Genomic DNA, 19,753 nt, shown 5'->3' with positions numbered 1-19,753 from the left:
CATAAAGGGCGTTTATGTAAGTGCTATAGAATGGGTCCTATAACCGAATCCAATGGGATTTTGTGTGAGTACAAATGAGACAAGCTCTAAACAGGAGCTGATCTTCTGTGCACGTTTTACCGCTTGTTCTCCATTAACTATGAGTCTATACGTTTTGTAACCGTGATATGCAGGCCTAAGAAAGTTTGCTGACTAGACGCTTTTTGTCAACACTATTGAATACCTTCCTCTGATATAAAGGTCACAGCAGTGTTTTTTTTAAAGTTTTTCGTTGTTTGATTAAAGAAACCTCTAACTATTGCCACTGCATAGTCCATAGCTTGATCTGCCCTGAATCCATATTGATTTTATTAATATTTTTTTATTTTTTACTAATATTTTTTATTGATATTTTTATTAACATTTGTGTTAATATTATATTTTTGTTAATATATTATTATTCTTTCTGTAAATTGCGTTCGTTAACAATTTAGGACTTAATGGTTTGCTAGTGAGAGAAGACACTACTATTGGTCGAAGTTTGTGAAGTGTATTCTGTGTAACATGTTTGCCAGCATATAAAATTTATAAATTCCAATAGTCCAATTTTTACTCGATTGGCAGTTGAATACTCTTAACTTTGGTATCATTGATTTTCATTTAGGTGATTGATTTTCCTTTTAGTTTTTTATGTAATACCTTGGATATTGTTTAAAATTTTCTAATTTGTAGTTTCCACAGTGCTGAACAATTCGGCCCGAAGTCTACTAGCAAACTCTTTTCTATACATAATCGGCGAACGGAAATTTATTATTACCACTATTCTTGTTAGTATTTTGTTGGCTTACTAGCCCGACTTCACGTATCGTATATTCGTCAGTTGCTTATTTTAAAGATTAAAATGGTTAGGTTTATGCGTAACGAAAAACTAACTCTTACACGTTCAAAGATTTTGAAGTGTCAAATTCAAATAGCCGCTTAAAGGTTTGAATCTTCCTTGCGCCTCACAGTCGAGACAAAAACAACAATGAAAAATCATCTTTTCATTCTACTGGTAAACGGCAACCCGTCTAGAGGCGCGACCGGCTTCATTCGCGGGCTTCCCTCTATTAAGCATATGTGGTGCAGGCCAAGGGAGCAGGAGAGGTGAGGGGTGACTAATCTACAATGAAAAGTTCTGCAAAGGGAACTCTCTGTTCGGTATATCATCGCTCCCCGCAGGGCCAGCGGCTCTTTCGTTATAAAGTACGCTTCCGCGGGGGAGAGAAACAGACCACACTTTAGGGTTCCCCCGCTCAAATCATGCGAGCTTGGGGTCAGCAGTTTGATATGAGAACCCCAGTGGTAGAAAACAGGCGATTTTGGGTTCCTAGTGAAAAGGATATTCAAGAGTTTAGATAAGGAAAATGATCAGAAACCGAAGATACAGAAATTTGTAACAAACTTCGCAATTTCACTTGTTACTTATCAACCCGAATTATTTTTTTTATTGGCATTGTATTTCTTCATGATATTGATTATTATTCGTATCGGTTAAATCTTAATTATCGAAGAAACGTCAATAACCAAGTTGAGTTTAAATGTTATTGAGATAAAAATTATTCTTATTTTTGTTACTAAGAATAGTTTCACTCAATGCATGCATCCATATTTGCAAATACAGAACCGAAAATATCTTGATACAAATATATAGCTTTTACTAGCTGTATAATTTATGTGATCAAGTATCTCATATTGAACCAACCAAATCGTCGTAAATTAAAAACTCGTTTAAAGCATTGTAAAAACGATGTAATTTAATCTTTATTTCCACCCCGTTTCCATAATAGATGGTAACGTGAAATTGACGTATATCACGATAGTAGTATCATTCTCTTTGGTTATTACGCTCATCGTTTCATAATATAAATATGTAAACTCTCATCCCCACACTTATGTTATAATCGATTATATTATTTTGCGTTCATTTTTCGTAATGCCTCTTTATTATTATTATAGTACATAGATGTGCATAAATGGAACTGAAAGCAGTCCTCTAGTAATGATCATTTACAATGACTAGTATGTTGTTTCCTTGATCGCTTCTCCAGAAATCAACACTCTGTCTGGACTTTTGGTAAGCGGTGAAGATCTTTGTCCATTTCGTATACCCTACTAAGTTTTTCTCTAATATACTCATTCACATTCACAGACAAATACATGTTACCTTTGTCAAATAATCTCTATCGGAAGGTATTCTTTCTGTTGTAGACGTCTTGCTGCATGGGGCGCATTTGCGTACAGTGCCACTGCAGGTTCGAAGAGGATCGTTTTTATCGCATTCATGTTTGACCATTGAAAATGTAAGGAAAGTGTATACTCAAGCAGGTGTCAATCAAGTTGCCAACCATCATCGCCATCGATAGCAGCAACATTATAGTCAAATTCGAAAAACTATATATTGTATAATTTATCTGTATTCGAGTAGGTCCTTTAAAGGTGCGCCATAAAAATTGTTCACTGATGCTCTTTCTATTCACATATGTCTTAATGCATATGTATGATTAATTCTTCGAGCTACATTAACGTATGTAGATGTCAGTTACAAGTTAAGTTTTGATACTGTCGACATATAATAAGAATAGTTTCGTTTCTGTAAATATCCGGTACATAATGCTGCAAACAAAAAAGCCGTCCCCAGAAAGCCATGTTTTCCTTAATTTACACGTTTGTACGTATATTGCGATCACGCGTCCAGATCACTTACGTGAGATACATTCACACTGATTTCAATCGTGGCTCAGCGTTCTCGTGTTAAACTCCTTAATATTAATAACATTTCAAGGTGAGCAAATACTATTTTCGTAAGAATTTCCAGGGTGTACAAATCTGTTATACCGTTGTAATCTTGATCAATTTTCTTCCGAGGAACAAACCTGCACGCGGAAACGAAATCCTAGTTGAACTGCTCTGTAAGATGCATTTAAGCAGGTCTTGCTATTTTCAGTACGTTGAATTTATTCACTGAGCACTAAATTAACTAGTTGAAATTAACAACATGGTTATATGGAGATGACTCATGTTTTCGATATATGTTAGGATAGCCAGTATTTGATGTTACTACAAAATAACTTCCGTGGTTATGGCTGCCATTGAGGTCAATATACGAATGGGTATATATGGCTAATATTGATAACTGTTAAGCATGTCTGTCTAGACGACTCTTCGTTTCTTTTATTGGGCGCTGTCGTAAAAGTGTCCCGTGGCTTTGTCGGTGACCTCCGTTGGAATTGGTAACGGTCGGTTCTGAAACAGCAAAAAATTTTAATTATCAAAGTAAGTTACCCTATTTATAGCCAATCTCGCAAAAAGGTATATTGCTCTGTTTGAATATTACGCAGACTCTTACGAAACTTGTTTCTGGTGTAGATTTCGAATACTCTGCGATCTGTGTGTGTAAATGCTTGCGTCACATAATAAAGCGGCTTTTTTACGCGAAGACAAGTACGGAATCCCATATTAACATGTGCAAAGTATCACTGCGTTGCATCATGGACAAATTCAAAGGTGTAGTTTACCTTAGGCGCCTCTTTGCGACTCCATGTACCAGTATTGTTGGTGTTCCCAGTAGTTTGGACAAGAGTAGCAGCGGTAGTTGCCTGCATTTGTGCCGCCTGCGCCTGAAGCTGAACTGCCGCAGAATCAGACTGAGTCTGAACAGTGCCATAGGCGAGAGTGAACTCATTTCCCGCAGCATCCACACAGCGCTGGGGCATCACCGTCCCATATAACGCTAACTCTGTCGGAAGTCCATCATACAATAACACATAGCCCTAATGTTAGTCTTTTTTGATTCAACTAATCGAAACAAATGATTACCTTTAACCTTAAAATGTCCTTTTTTTGATTGGGGGACACTGATCAGTTTCGTTTTCCTAGTCGATGCTCGTCGATTATCCTTCCTATGGTCTTTCAGATATGATCGCAATCACTCGCGCGTGCAAAGGATTATTATAAACGTTTCTTCGTAAAGTTTCCGATAACCATAAAGCAGAGAAACGAATTTCAAAATGAGTAGATAAGTATAAATATGTCGAAACGTGCTTTGAATGCTGGTTTATTTATAGAATGAGTCAGGTAGTATAAAGTAGTAATAAAAACATGCTTTACTAGATGTGTTTATTATACTGCGGCGTTTTCATAATCATAACCTCTATTTACCTAGTGTTGACATAACGCAAAGAACGGAGGAACTTCAATCGTTGTGGAAATGAAAGGTCTCTAAATATATTTAAACGTTGAAGCAGTGGTAGAAAGCGCATTTTTTGATGCACTATTTTATGATCTCGGTTCTCACCCTGTTGTGGTAAAGGCTGTTGGACGTTCTTCATTTGTCGACAGCAAATGTACGAGCTGACCACGATGACAATTATTGCGAGAGCAAGGGCTGCTGCTGGGACAATGAGGTACATGTTGAAGTAGAGTGGAAGTTCTCCGTCAGTTTCGAACATTTCGACTAACATGTCCGCTGTAGGTGTTGTCCGTGTCAAGATTAGTGAGAAACATAGTCAACAGAACAATATTTACGATGTCAACACATCAATTGAAGTAATGTACTAGTTACTTGTCTTCGCTTCTTCTATGCAGTTTTAAAAACTTCCTGAAAAGCTCAAGTTTAACGCGAAAACTCAATTGTCTTTTTATAGAAAAGTTCTGTCAACTCAATGTAATTAGCGAAACTGTTTACTCATTTAATGGAAGCATTTCGCAAATATTCATTTAAGCGGTCGGACAAATAGCATAGTAAGAAGTACAGTGAGGTATCGCCCGTGCGTATGTGTTATATTGTCGGCTGATGACATCTTAATAACGAAATCCATTGAGGCCCGGAGAGTTAGCTATTTGGTCGCCTGATATAAGGTAAAAGCAACCGTGAATTCGCCGAGGTTACGGTATCAGTCGAAATCAAGCTCACTTATAAATGACAAGGCATTCAAATATTTCTCTGTTAATGTTTGACACTAAACTTCATTGTAGACCTACTGTAATTTTACTTGAACTACTACTGTTTGCGTCAATGCAATAAAACATCGAGCTGGTTCATGATCATTTGGTTGACTTGTTAACTTACGTGATCGAAGTGTTTGAACTTTGAGAATTTGTGAGGGGTCGCCCCGTAAGATTCCATTAGATGCTGTAAGGAATATCTCGTACGTGGTGCCACTTCGCAGACCCTCCAGGGTGAAGCTGTTGCTCGTTGCATTCACTATGATACTCTCAAGCCACGCGCCACCGTCAGCTTGACGATGATGCACCGTATAATCTAGCGCATCATGAGCCAGTAAATGTCAAATAAATTTAGTTTATGTTATATCATGGCTGTGCAAGAAGACACTCCTTGACATCTGCGCAGCTCATTCGAAAATCGTTTAGTTATCGAGCTACAAAATTCCTGCCAATTCAGCTTTTTTGGCAGGTGTTTATGTGCATTCGATAAGAGAGAATGACAAACGATAATGTTACTACTACACTATTAAACAAGGAACTCAGTATAATCTACATTTTATACCGTTCAGGGTTTAATTCCTGTCCACGATGCGACGTTTAAGGTTAAGCGATTAGATAAGTACTCACTAAACTTCAGTCCTCCCGTGCGAAGTTGCCAGTGGACTTTGATGGATTCTGCAGTGACAGCATCCACGAATAGACGTGGAATATCGGGTGAATCTTCTGTAATTTTAACGTTCACTAATCATTATTATATATTTAGGTATAAAAACATTAAATACATATTTTATAAGTCCGTTACTTAGTTCAGAATCAACAAACCCTGTTGCCTATGATTTCCTTACCGCCAGGTCTAGTCATGACCAGTCTTTCCGGACTGGTAGGTCCTGTTCCCGCGCGATTGTATGCTTTGACCGTGATCTCGTACTCCGTTCCCTTATTGAGACCTTGAAGTATGAATTCATGCGTGATATTGTTCGTCTGGTCCACCTTTTATTAGCGAATGTGCAAAACAACACAAATCAAGAATGAGCATCCTATGATCTACAAGCGTAGATACTCCGTGTATAAGTAGTATGTTCCGCTGTCGTATATATATATATACATTGCAATGGAATACCACTTATAATTAACTTAGTTTCACTTACCCTCCTGTACGATGCACTTCCATCGGAATTTTTCGGTTTGAAGCCAATGTAGTAGCCTTCGATATCACCATTCCAGGCGTCTTTTTGAGGGGCCTTCCATGACACCAGCACAGTCGTTGGTCCTTGCGTTATGGCGTTCACATCTAATGGAGGCGCTTCAGGCTCTTCTTCATTCGTTGTGAAAGTCACTGTGCGGGACGGTTCGCTCTTGCCCATGTTATTCTCAGCCGTCACGCTTAGTACGTATTGGGTCCCTGGCTGGAGGTCGCGCACGAGAGTGACTTGCTGCGCCCATGGAATCACCATTTCTTGTAACCTATACGATACACCATGTTCCTTCCAGTATTGTACAATGTGTTTGGTTATAGGGCTATTGCCATCGTACGAAGGTGTCCAGTGCACCGATACGGAACGCGACCAGATATCACGGACCTATAAGGAATGTCGTATTTGACTTAAGCTCTGAAATGCATTTCATGAATACTTAAGCTACTCTCTGTGCTTGTCTAAATAGTCTAGAAAGAATTGCTTTTACCGCAAATTTTTACCGCAATTATTTACCGCAAAAAATTATTATAAAAAATGCAGGTGCTTGAATAATTAGGCTCTTGTTGAAACAGACCAGGGGTCATTAGTTTGAGTCCCGCCAATGACAGATACTACACAACCCTTGGAGATAAATATAGCTTAGATTGCAGAATTTAAAATTTAAAACTACGGTGCATTTGCTTATTTACCTTAACATCTTGTGGTGGTCCAGGAACATCTTTGACGATAAGTTTTACTTTACGCTCATCACTTCCAAACTTGTTTTCGGTGTTACATGAATACAATGCTGAGTCTGTGCGATCGGTCTCTCGAATCAGGAGTTCAGAGTTCATGCCATCCGTCGTAATTGACTCAACAATCTGGTACCTGACGATAATTAGAAGGGTACAGGTTTAAATACTGTGAGGGCTTATATGCATCAATATTGTGTTTTCGTCTAGGGCTTAAGCGAAAAAAAGAACTAAAAGCATGCTTTTAGGTGCTTTAGCATGCTTTCACAGAAGTCCTTAAGGTCAGAATTTGTTTAGTGTTAATGGAAATACACTAATCATGCACATTTTGAGCCATTTGGGGTGCAGCTATGAAGTAATTTCATAACAAACCATCATACTGATTTGTATAGGTATATATACAACTTAAACTCGGTATCGTTGATCGTAAAAAATTTAAGTAAACTATAGTATTACTTAAATATAACAGTGAGTCAACCTCGAACTAGTCCTTTTGTCTAGTTTGACGTTTCCTTTCGACCACACGATGGAGATGGGGTGATCTCCGAGAGCGTAACATTTCAGCCGGGTTGTTTCAGAGCGACGGGATGTCACGACAGCAGTTTTCTCCTTGAATCGGGCTGGAACTATAATACAAACGGCAAAAGAAAGAGGTATCGAATTTAAATGTCTGCAGGCAGGGCGTAAAGTTGAAACGTAAGTTGGCTAATTCAACTCATTAAAGTAAATGGTTCACTAACACTTTGATAATTTTTTTAAACTCCATCACAAATTGTGTCGATAATTTAATACACGGTTAGTCTGGCTCAACCCAACGCAATTTCATTAGTTCACAGACCGCTTTGTATACGGAAGAGAGTATCACACACATGAAGATCATATACATATATATTATGATTGCTTCATAATTAAAAAAAGTAAATTGCAAACGGTCGTTTACTAAAATTATTACAGATTAATTTCGTACTGAAGTTATTTTTTCCCATCATCCAATTTATTCGTTATAAAAGGTTCAATATACATATAATTCAATTTGCTGTCGACAGGTTTCGACTCAGTTACGAGCAAGACGACCTTGAGGCGCAACAATCTGCCAATGTAGGATGACAATCTTTTTTACGTAGCATAACAATAATTTGATTTATTTTACCGTAACTTACTATGACACATAGTTCAATACCTATATCATCTTAGGCAAACACATCTGCATTACGTCGTTCTGATGTGTTTATTCCGGAGATAAATATGCACAAAAATGGTGGAATGAATATGGTACCACTAAGAGACAACGTTATTCGTCGGTGAATTTTTCCAAGAGAGTTGGATGCTTCGCAGCGGTATTCTCCCGTATTGAGCACAGATACTGAAGCAATTGTAAAGAATCCGTTTTCGTGTTCTGTGCCATTGATTTCATCAGAACCTGAAAAATATGTTGTTTTAGTGTCTACTAGTAGAAACGTATTTACAAGAGGCTTATTTGTACATTTTATACGTAGGCAGGCTAGTGTATCGGTATTACGTTAGCCTGCCTATGAGTAAGACGGAAATACTTAAAATGCATGACACATCAGGAATATATATATAAATATTCAACTAACGATATGTTCATAATATGTGCTTTTACGGTAATGTACCAGTAAATATGGGAAATTTAAATGCGAACATATTAATACCTTTTATAAGTTTAATTGTTGGCTGAGGGTGTCCAGCTGCCCGACAGTCAATAGATAGCTGTACACCTGGCACTGAATTTATAACGTCATTGTCATCATTGAGCCAGCGAGGTTTAAACTTTAATGCAACAGTTACAGACATTTGATCTGCTCCGAAGGCGTTCTTGGCGGAACAAGTATAGTTTCCTGCATGGTCTACGGATAATCTGTCAATTTTTAACTGTCCTTGATCTTCGTCGACTAGAGAGACTTTAATTCCGGTTACCGAATTTAGCTGATTACCATCTTTCATCCAAGAGAATGAAATCGGTGGTGTGCCTCTTGATACCAAGCAGACCAAAGAAAGGCGCTGTCCCTCTGAGAGATCTTCGACAACTTTAAACGGTGAAATCCGAGGTGGAACAGAACTTGTATGGCAAACGACATACAGTGGCAATATAATCCATGAAAGTGCAATCCGCGACAGTTGCATGGTGGTGCAGGCTCTACAGCCATACACTACGTTAAAATGAAGGAGAGCACCGTTATACCTATCCAACGAAATGCATGCCTAAGGCCTTGGATTATGGTACCGGTGGCTCCGTCCTGTGGGACACTTCGAAACTAACACATTAAACACGATAGAGGCCATGCGCTTTTATATATTTCATAAAATAGAATAAACGAATGGTAATTAATAAAAGACCGTGTTTATTATAGAATTAATTCGATTTATGTTCACCTGACAATATAAGTATTAATTTTGCAAACATTTATTTGTCAATTCGGATCCGTCTGCGATAAAAGTATACTGGCGGGCACAGAGTTTTGCTAATTCGTTACCGCTAAGATGAAGGGTGATGGTTTTAGAGATCCTTCCTAGAGAATTAGAAGCTTCACAATTATAGTCGCCTTTATTTCCGAATGAAACTGCGTTAATTGAAAAGATGCCATCCCTCACGTGGGAATCGTCGATTCTCGTGCCGTCTGAAATATATAGCAAGTCTAGGTATTTAATAGAGTTAACCTCATGTGTAAACAAATATATTCGAATCCAACAGCATTTAAACGTCTGTTGGATATCTATTACTTTCTACTAGATTTATAAAACTCTAAAAATCGCTACTTGAAACTTTGCAGCTTTCGACTTAATCCTCACTAGCGGCCAAACAAACTAGACCGTCAGATATTATAGGATAGTATCGCAACAGTTTGGGTTTGTTTGAGCATTTAGTGATCCAGCGCGGGCACATATTATTTAGATATTCTAAAGGTATTTGTATTACAAAATAGATCATTTTGTCACGCTCTTTTCCGCGCAGCACAAGCACAAATTATAGGAAGTGGCGAGTTTTAGAGAAGCTCTAGTAAGACTCCACAAACGTGTCTCCTTAACATTGAAAGTAATTTCACATATCAGTAATAATATTACTTTGCTAGTTAACTTGCGTCGGTGCACTAGTTCAATCATTTGTTAACTATATCTATATTCTCTGTCAATAGCTCTGTAGTCCATTACCCCCAAATATGTGTCTACACACCATACCACTCACACTAGTTGCATATACAAGAGTGAAAAATTGCAATTTGAAGTCCTTCAGCGGTCTAAAATCATCGAGAATCCGTTACTATGATTAAGATTTGATGCTACCCTGTGACAAGCAAGTTTACTTCAAGAATAGCGAACAATATAAGCTCAAGTTAGCCATACGTATATTTTGATAAAGAATCAACATACCTTTATGGATTTTCACCACTGGTAATGGATGTCCAACTGCTTCACAATCCAACCTGGCTTTTTCACCAGCTACAGCAGTTAAAGTTTGATTTTCGTTGACGTTTTTCCAACGAGGTTTAAATTTTAAAGCCACTGCTACCGAAATTTGATCTGAGCCTAGGGAATTCGTTACTGTGCATGTATAATTGGCTACATGCTCAGCAGTAAGCTTTTCAATTTGGAGCTGCTCTTGAAAATCATGGTAATGGGCGATTTTGACATCGCTCCGAGAATCGATGGGTCGCCCGTTTTTGCTCCACGTAAATGAAAAAGGTGGAGTACCTGATGCTACCGAGCACAGCAGAGATAGGCGCTTGCCCTCCGAGAGATCCTCAAGGACTTTGAAAGGCGATATTTGTGGCGGAACTGTAATAGACATGTCTTTATTAGGCATCGAAAGATATAAACTAGTATTATATAGTGCAAAAGGTGTCTGCACCTGCCTATTATGGATTCTTACGAAAATAATAATTAAATGTTTTATGTAAAAATGTACTTACATGTAATGTACTAACCTTGGCATTCTGCTCGATGCCACAATATCCAGATATTAATCAGAGTCCATCTTATAAGAGTTCTTTCCTCCATACTAGCTAGTTGAAAACACAAACCAGAGTCGCTTACTAATGGCAGTCACTATTTTGTACCCACATTGTTGATACCGGTGGCGCCTCCTAGTGGGACATTTTGTAACCTTGTGATAGTTTATGAAAAATAAAAAATTAAACGCATTTTGTTCTATCTATTGATTATGGTCAGAATTCTTGTCAGTTCACTGGAGCATGTAAGAACATAACATCTTTGCGATGCAATAATTATAGAAAAAAGTCAGTAGACAATGTTCGTATCCTGAGAATTCGTCTGTATTGAATTTAGAGCGGCACTTTACCACTGAGTTTAACGGTGACAATTTTAACGATTTTTCCAAGACTGTTGGAAGCTTCACAGTGGTATTCGCCTTTATCGTTAGATGTTAATGACTCGATAGTTAACAGGCCTCTTACCAACCGATGATTATGTATCTCAGCTGACCCTGGAATATTCAGAAATAATATTCTTGTGATTTTCGCGACACTAATAGTGAACGCTCGCTATATATTTAGAAAAATGGTGAAGTACTAGATATTTTAAAGAAAAATTTCGTTGCACATGACTAAAGCTTTTCAACTCACCTATTTGCTTTGCTATGCACTACGTTAAACAATTGTTACTAGTTAGATAAGGTAAACCTGCGTATATATATATATATATATATATATATATATCTGAAAACCAATAACATAGATGTGTCGCTCATTCTAAATTTAGTATAACGCATTTTCTCTTACCTTTAAGTATTCTGATAAGAGGCTGGGGAAAACCGATGGCCCTACAATCTAGCTGTAGACTTTCTCCAGTTACCCCTAGAATATTGTGGCTTTCCTCACTCTCTGCTGCCCACTTGGGTGCGAATTTCATAGTCACTGGAACTGTCATCTGATCTGACCCATAAAGGTTTTTTGCGTTGCATGTGTAGTTTCCCATATGCTTGGCTGTTAAACTGTCGATTTGTAATTGGTCTTGGAAATCGTCAAAGTGAACAATTTTCAGCCCGGATTGGCCTCCAATGGGAACGCCATCTTTTGTCCATGAGAATGAAATTGGAGGGGTCCCCGATATCACTAAGCATATAAGGGACACGCGTTTTCCTTCTGATAAATCGGTGACACTTCTATGGGTAGCAATTTCAGGGATAACTGCAAGAAATGTCATGTTTAGCTGATAGCAATTACATGTGACAGACTTTATAATCACTCCTTTTTTGATGATACTTGAAAAGATTTTCCCGCGCAAACGATGTATTAATAACAAAAATGGGAGGTTTGTTTGAAGAAAAAATAATTTAAAAATTTTTTCAGCCTCCTTATATTGCCTTCTCGTCGAATTCTATTTTCGCATATTGTCTTACAACCAAAAAAAAACTATCAAAAATTTTGTAACACAGTACATACCTTGTCCGATTGTTCGACCGAAAGGTAAACACATTATTAACAGGCAGACAAGCATGTTGATGCATATTTCGTGCGTCGGATATACGACCGACGCCATTGCTGTGCTGCACTCGGAAAAAACAGTATCGTCAATAACTTAGCAATACTAGTAGCTCCCTCTGGGGGAACTATTTGGAAATTGATGACTTAACGTGAAATGCCGATCAGTAAGGGAAAATATTATTGTAAAACGAGATTATTATTATCTATTCAATTCGTTACAAGGACGTGATCGTGTATCTTATATTTAGTCGCGCTGAGTTACTCTGTTAGACTTATAATTTGAAGGTCGGCTGATTTGAATAAGTGGCGCTAAAACAAAGCAAGTTTCTATAACAAATGCACAACGTCTATGAGTCAATATCACAAAAGAACTACCGCTAAGTTGAAGCGATACTCTTCTTGAGATTTTTCCTAAAATGTTGAAGGCTTCGCAGGTATATTCTCCTTGATCTTTTGGAATAATTTTATGAATTGTTAGGTGACCAGGAATTATATGATAGCGATCGTTCGGGCCAAGCTCGACTTTTCCTGAAATTTGAGTCATTGTAAGAGTGAGCCAATAAGAAATAGTCCTAAATAATAATAAAAATATACGTGAGATATATAAATGCCTTTAAAATGTGCATTCAAATAAGTACATTCAAATCCTAATTATTTTCAAGTTAGTCACTTAAAAGTAAATAAGTCAAGAAACAATGAAGCTTTCGTATTTAGAACAGGTCTTTGTATTAATATACTATTGAACTGAAATTCAATTATTTTTCACTTTGCTTTCAAGATGCTAATGAATGACTTTTCCACAATATAAAAAATTTACTTAAAACAAATCCTTGAACATCAAGGGAGTATCAGACCAATTACATAAAATATATCTATCCAAACCTTGATGTCATTCTTTTCCAATACCTTTATATATGCTCTTGAGTTGCTTAAACTATAGCAACATCATCTGATAAACACAAGCTTTCCTAGACGCGATTGCAAAAAAAATAGTATTATTCAAATTCTTTTGAAAAATGGAAATGCGTAGCCTTTACTCAACAGAAACCCTTTGAAATTTGCAAAAATCACATACATACCGAATTTAAACTTGATTGCAGCTGCCGGATGAGCTATGACAGAGCAATTCATGGTGAAATTTGCACCCACAACTCCATTGATCGTCTGATTTGGCTGGTTCTCATTATTGCTCCATTTGGGTGGAAATCTCATAATAACCCGCATTATCAGATGGTCTGACCCATAGAGGTTTTTTGCATTGCAAGTGTAATTTCCAATATGATCAGTTGTAAGTTTTTCAATTTGCAGGTTATCCTGGTACTCATCGACGTGTACAACACGAATATTAGGCACATTCCCAATTGGGGAGCCATCTTTATGCCATGAGAAGGTTATTGGAGGTGTGCCCGCACTAACTGAACACATGAGTGTAAGGCGTTTACCTTCCGAGAGATCATCAGGCATACGGAATTGTGTAATTTCAGGAGGAACTGAAAATAAAAGAACGGCGAAAGTGTTCATAATGAGCTGTCTTGACAAATGTTGCAAATAAATCGACTTGTAAATTATCCTGAACAACGTTGACTATTAAAATTTATTTCATATGAGGCATATATCATTTGGACATTTAAAATACGTAGATACTCACCTTGAGCAACGGCCAATGAAAAAATAAAAATAAGAAATGCTAGCATCATTTACGATATTAGCCTGACGACTAAGTAAGCCGCCATTTTGAAAGTTGAAGCAAAGATTTTGGATCGATGGCCGATACAGGTGGCGTCCCCTGGAGGGACAAACAGACATCGCCGAAATGCCGCGAATAAATGAACATATTCGACGGGTATTCATGAAAACAAACAACTGCGAAACAATTTTTTAAGTTGTTACAACCCCTTTTTGCTTATATTGTGATAACGGGTTCTGAACAAATCCGTTACTGTATAAATACAAATAGTTTAGCAATGACAATATTTTATCTCGGTTACAAGCTATATAAATATTTCGAGGTTAACTGTAAACAAATACCTGATATGAGTTGCGTATTATTAAGTGTTCACATTAAGTTATCTACACTTTAAGCTCTTTAGAAGCACCGTGGGGATATAAAAAAATGAAGAACAAGTGAAAGTTTTTGGAAAAGGTATAGAAATACACTAAACAGCATGTGGTTGAAAAAAATACTGTGTCTTATCATTCCCGCAACTGCAGTTGCAAAACTTTGCAATGAAAGTTATATTTGTACAACAAGACATCAGCTAGTAACAACAAGCTGTATTGCTTTCGTAATAAAATCAAATAAATTGTGTATCCTGTATTTGAATTATTCCTTATCTTCTGTCGATAACGAAGCAATTTGAATAAAGCCGTTAGGTAATAGACTTAACATCGGTAACGTAACTTTTTGCATGTTTGTGTACTATCTGCAAATTGGGCTCTAGACATACCGCTTGAATCACAATTTTAAAGTAGGTATCTCGCCTCGGAATGTCTAGTGAAAAATGTCCAATTGCATAGCACTCAAACTGAACACTCTTGCTGCTTACTCCGGTGATAGGGTGTTTGTCATTCGGGTACATCCCATCAGGTTTTAAATCTTAGCGCAAGTGCAAATGACATTTGGCCTAAACCACACGCATTTTTCGCAGTGTATAGGGACTTGCCGATATGATGGCTCTAGGTTTGAAAATTCAAGGAGTCTTCATATGATCAGCACAATGAACAATTTTGTCGTTACATTCAGACAAAGAAAAATCATTTCGCCAAGGAAACGAGATAGAAGGCTTCTTTTGACAACAGCACATATCATAACCAGTTATTTTTTCACCTCTAAAGTTTTGGATAATAGCAATGGCATTATCTGAAAGATGGCACGGAATCTACTACGCACCGAAGAAGTGAAAAGCAATAATCCAAGCGGCTACGCTATAATAGCTTTTCGTGGCCACCGGACAGTTATGGTGGTTCCGTCGTAAGTATTTCCGACACATATCCTTTAGAGAATATCGTCTAGTGGTTAGCTAGTAAGTAAACAAAATATAAAACCAACATAATAACACAATAATAATACAGTAGCACAAACAAAACTCTCTTCTACTTAAAATACAACGATGAGCATAACTCACATCACGAAGTTTTTTCAGTGCTTAACCAAAAAGGCCAATGACATAAAACTGGTTTGAACTTTTAAGGGCGTTCATCGTTTTACTTACAAATCAGCATTTGGATTGGTACGAGGCGTACGGTAAAAAAAAAGTATTACATGTACTTCTTTTTAGTATATTTTACATAAATATGCTAGATCTTTTAAGTAGGATGAGACTGGTTATATCTGTTAATCATAAAGAACGAAATATAGTAAAGCAACTTATATAACCCATTTTCAGGTAACCAAATTATCGAATATTCCGCACATGAAGGCACAGATACAAGAATGTTACGTTGCAAAAAAGTGGAAAAACAAGGACGTATTAACAGTAATATGTATAGAGTGCGCAATCTTTTAGATGTCGATGAAACAATACTAAAAGAAGCATTGAGTCCAATTAGATACACTGTATTGCACAAACCGGTGATAGTAAGGGATAGTGTTCTTTGGATGATTCCAACAGAGTTTTCAGCCTCACACTCATATAACCCTTTGTCTTCGGGGCTGAGGGATGAAATTCGCAAGAGTCCTTCGTCAAGACGCTCAATTCGAGCTGATGAAATCAACTTGGTTTTATCTGAAAAACAACAGTATTAATGTCATCACCTAAACAAAACTACGGCTAAATTATATATGATATTACTTGATTAGAGATCTACAGATCGAAAAATGCATTACCATTGTTACAAAGTTAGACTGATTAATCACAGAGCAGGTCTATTTATTTATTTAAAACTTAATATTTGGCATGCTTACTATTTACGTTTAAAAGTGATAATTTTGTAACTAATTCTTCTTGTCAAACATTTTTCTTGGTGAAAGAAAAATAACCAAGCCAAAAATACTGCGTTAGAGCAAAATATGTTAAATAATATATGCATTTTTTAACCAATACATTTTCATTAAATGTAAACAGAAAATACCTTTAAAAATTTTGATTGTAGGTTTGGGATGTCCAAGTGCTGTGCAGTCTACGTCAGTCGCTTTACCAGCTACTCCTGAAATTACTTTTATATCCTCAGATAAGTTCCATCGTGGTTTGAATTTGATGACAACCGGAACAGATATCTGATCAGATCCGTGCAAATTCTTGGCACTGCAGGTATAGTTGCCAACGTGCTCACTTGTCAGCCTTTCAATCTCTAGAGTTTCTTGATAGTCACTATTGTGCATAATTTGAACCTGGTCGCTAGGTATTATTGGAACATTGTCTTTCCGCCATGAAAAAGAAATCGGCAATGAACCCTTGCGAATAGCGCACAGCACAATGAACCTCTGATTTTCTTCTAGATGCTCAGTTTGCCGAACGGAAACGATTTGAGGTGCTTCACTCGCCACTTCAAGCATTAGCAGGGTGCAAAAGATAAATTTAGAGTAGACGAGTTCGCTCATCATGTCTGCTAGAATGATGAGCCTCCATATTGGACCCGCCGCAAGCTTGGATTCATCTATAGTTCACAGTCCAAGTGGCGCCGCCTAGTGGGACCCAATGATAATCAGGTATCGACGCGGCCCGTTTCTAAATATTTAAGTAGCTATTTCAATGTTGTTAATGTTCTTTTGTAATACAAATATAATTGATTATTTGAGGTATGTTCACTACGGATCCGATTTAACACTTTGTCGAGTCTAAAAGTAAAAACAAAAACGCAAAACACGATAAAGGAATTAATCGGATTATGCACATAATAATCATAATGGAAAAAAAGTATTTCCGGAATAAATGCAAATATTTTTATTATTACCAATGAGCATTAGGGTAATAGTTCTCACGATGCGGCCTTGACTGTTTGAGGCCTCACACAAATAATCGCCTTTGTCTATAGTTAGAACGTGTTTGATGGTCAGTAGTCCTTCATCAAAGGACACTCTTTTCGTTGAAATCATTTGTACGCCTTCTGAAAGTGTTGAAAATTTTAGAGATCTTAGTAGGTAATTATTTAATTTTTCTACTTGTTTCAGATACTCTACAAATATACAAAAGTAATTTTCATTTACGGTATTTGATCCTCCTTATATTTAGATATGAACAAAAGTTCAATGTTATGAGTTCCACGACGTTTCACATGTAGCTTGAGATTGTTTAAATCATCTATCAATAAAAATCTAAAAATGTTTTGTTTGTGATCGCGATCTCTAACCAATTCCATTTTTTGCATAACGCATTATTATCTGCATTTTAATATTCTGATAAAGATACGGCAAGGCAGACTTTAAAACATATATGGAAACCAGTAGCTCAATTGATCTCTATTCCCAAAGGGGAGAACAATGCGGTTTACTCAATATGCTAAAGCTAACTCTACCCATTGGTTCACTTTCAATTTTCAGATAATTTTTTGTGTCTTCGATCTTGAGGCAAAATTATCCAGTTATTTAAGTATTATTAATTAATGTACAGACAACTAATAAATACCGTGTATTCTCCTGTATTTGATAAGCTGTATTTGATAATACGTCATTTAGAATCGATACCTTCTTCTAATTCACTTGACCCTGATGGCCATATTTAACCATATTTATTGCAACATAGAGGTTTAGAAGCGCGTTTCCTAAATGCCACAGTAACAAGCGCTAAAAATGATCGTTATTTCACCTTTATAAATACGAATGTTTGGTGTAGGATATCCTTGAGCTCGACAATCCAGGTTAATACTACCTCCAGCTTCTCCTTGAATAACTGCGTCACTAACACCAGACTTAGTTGTACCAGCGCTAGGTAAAGTCGTTATCCACCTTGGGCGAAATTTAAGCTTTACCTGCACCGACATTTTGTCCGTACCGTGCATATTTTTGACCGAACAAGTGTAATTACCAACATGGTCTGCGTTCAGTTTCTCTATCTGCAGTGTTTCTTGGTAATCTTCTGTATGTAAAATTCTCAGCTCGTGGGTAGGTACGATTGGAACGTTATCTTTCCGCCAAGAAAATGAAATTGGTAAGGACCCTTTACGCACTGCACATAAAATAGCCAGCCGTTGACCTTCTTCCAGGTCCTCGGGGTCTTTTAAAGGGGCTATATGCGGTGCAACAATCGTCGCACTGCAATCACAAATGAAAAAAAGCACAACAACCGCCAGACACCATGCGCATTTGCAAATCGTTTTCATAATGCTGTCTGAATCTAATAACGATGTTTTGCTATAGGATGTCGCCATTTTTCTGCCGCCATGGCGTGTCCCATAGCACTCTTAATAAGACGAGTGGCGCCCTCCTTCGGGACTAAAGGTAGATTACTCGCTTAGCATGATAGGAGGACTAATTTGAATCGGATAAACACCTAATGAGTTGATTTTTCAGTTTGTTATATCCAAAAATTACGACTGATGTAATCTACTTCTTAAATAAAATAAAGATTTATTCTAAGCTGCGTTTCTGCACATTATAAGTCTCTACATTTATATTAAACTTAATTCTGGATCTCTTTCATAGCGTAATATTACGCAGGAAAGGGTTCATTCTTTTCTAAAGCTATGACTCATTATTCGTAATAGTAATTATTCGCAAAGATTGTAATAATCTACTATCATTGATAAAAACGCTATATTCTATAAATGCATATTTTACTTTAGAGTTACACCGTTTTGTTTTGCTTCTGTGGTACTAGTTTTAGTAGACAATTTGCTACAAGACGAATTGCGTTTGCCTTTCGTCTAACTCTGTCAGAAAGTAATACTTGTTTCTTAATAATAATTTTTCTGTAATAATATTTTTCGCATTAGCTGCCTGTTAAATTCATGAATATTACTCCAAACGACATTCTCTCTGAGCCTTTCCTATGTTTAACTCAGTCAAACAGGTTCCATTTAAATCATAGAACATCTAACTTTCATTTTCAGGCGCTTGGAAGCATTGCCATCATAGAACGGTCTTTAATCAGGAGTTCATGCTTGTGTAAACATGTCAGATATGAAGACAGCTAACAAACGACATCTTAAGCAAAACTGCTTACCCACAGAGTGCACTGGCGATGAACTAGATTACGTAAAAAGTGATATGCTGCAAAACGTAAAAATCTTTTGTGTGGGCTCTGCAAGACTTCATATAACTAGTTTAAATAAAAAATATATATGTATATATCGGAATTTTTCCTACATGATTCCCATACCGTATTTTTTTACTTTAAAATAACAATAATAATTAGCTTGTTCAAGAAAATTTACTTACCCTTTAGTGGACAGTCACAAGCATTGGAATTTCAAAACGTTAACGCGATGTCCTCGAATTTAATCAGCATCCTTCACTCTTAAA

At 37.0% G+C, this 19,753-nt stretch overlaps 3 protein-coding genes across 4 annotated transcripts; all 3 read right to left on the bottom strand.

Annotated features, from left to right (window-relative positions):
- Positions 1–1,754: 1,754 nt before the first annotated feature.
- Positions 1,755–19,642, bottom strand: LOC147756481 (cell adhesion molecule DSCAML1-like). Its single transcript, XM_086982698.1, has 18 exons — positions 18,099–19,642; positions 17,248–17,400; positions 16,426–16,953; positions 15,924–16,079; positions 14,075–14,217; positions 11,650–12,247; positions 11,206–11,354; positions 8,566–9,115; positions 8,169–8,312; positions 7,371–7,518; positions 6,851–7,028; positions 6,114–6,545; positions 5,811–5,955; positions 5,593–5,688; positions 5,090–5,281; positions 4,316–4,486; positions 3,537–3,757; positions 1,755–3,264 (listed from the first exon to the last, which is right to left on the bottom strand). The coding sequence occupies exons 1-18, from the start codon at positions 18,658–18,660 to the stop codon at positions 3,193–3,195; spliced, it is 4,638 nt and encodes a 1,545-aa protein (XP_086838824.1). The 5' UTR covers positions 18,661–19,642; the 3' UTR covers positions 1,755–3,192.
- LOC147756482 (neural cell adhesion molecule 1-like) lies at positions 9,052–11,348 on the bottom strand. 2 transcript variants are annotated; one of them, XM_086982648.1, is made up of 5 exons: positions 11,211–11,348; positions 10,837–11,015; positions 10,283–10,687; positions 9,388–9,531; positions 9,052–9,168 (listed from the first exon to the last, which is right to left on the bottom strand). In XM_086982648.1, exons 2-5 carry the CDS (start codon positions 10,907–10,909, stop codon positions 9,116–9,118), a joined length of 675 nt encoding a protein of 224 aa, XP_086838774.1. In that variant the 5' UTR covers positions 10,910–11,015; positions 11,211–11,348; the 3' UTR covers positions 9,052–9,115. The 2 variants fall into 2 exon arrangements, with proteins under 2 accessions (XP_086838774.1, XP_086838773.1); XM_086982647.1 differs by lacking the exon at positions 9,052–9,168 and having other exon boundaries at positions 9,236–9,531.
- On the bottom strand, positions 11,918–14,141 carry LOC111247969 (cell adhesion molecule DSCAM-like). Its single transcript, XM_086982649.1, has 5 exons — positions 14,003–14,141; positions 13,434–13,844; positions 12,730–12,882; positions 12,313–12,416; positions 11,918–12,057 (listed from the first exon to the last, which is right to left on the bottom strand). Exons 1-4 carry the CDS (start codon positions 14,049–14,051, stop codon positions 12,349–12,351), a joined length of 681 nt encoding a protein of 226 aa, XP_086838775.1. The 5' UTR covers positions 14,052–14,141; the 3' UTR covers positions 11,918–12,057; positions 12,313–12,348.
- Positions 19,643–19,753: the final 111 nt, after the last annotated feature.

Source organism: Varroa destructor, unplaced genomic scaffold, assembly GCF_002443255.2.
Source record: "Varroa destructor unplaced genomic scaffold, Vdes_3.0 BEIS01000003.1, whole genome shotgun sequence".
In the NCBI taxonomy this organism is placed as follows: Eukaryota; Metazoa; Arthropoda; class Arachnida; order Mesostigmata; family Varroidae; genus Varroa; species Varroa destructor.
Note: the sequence above shows the minus strand (reverse complement) of the source record. Positions and strands in the feature narration are given on the sequence as shown.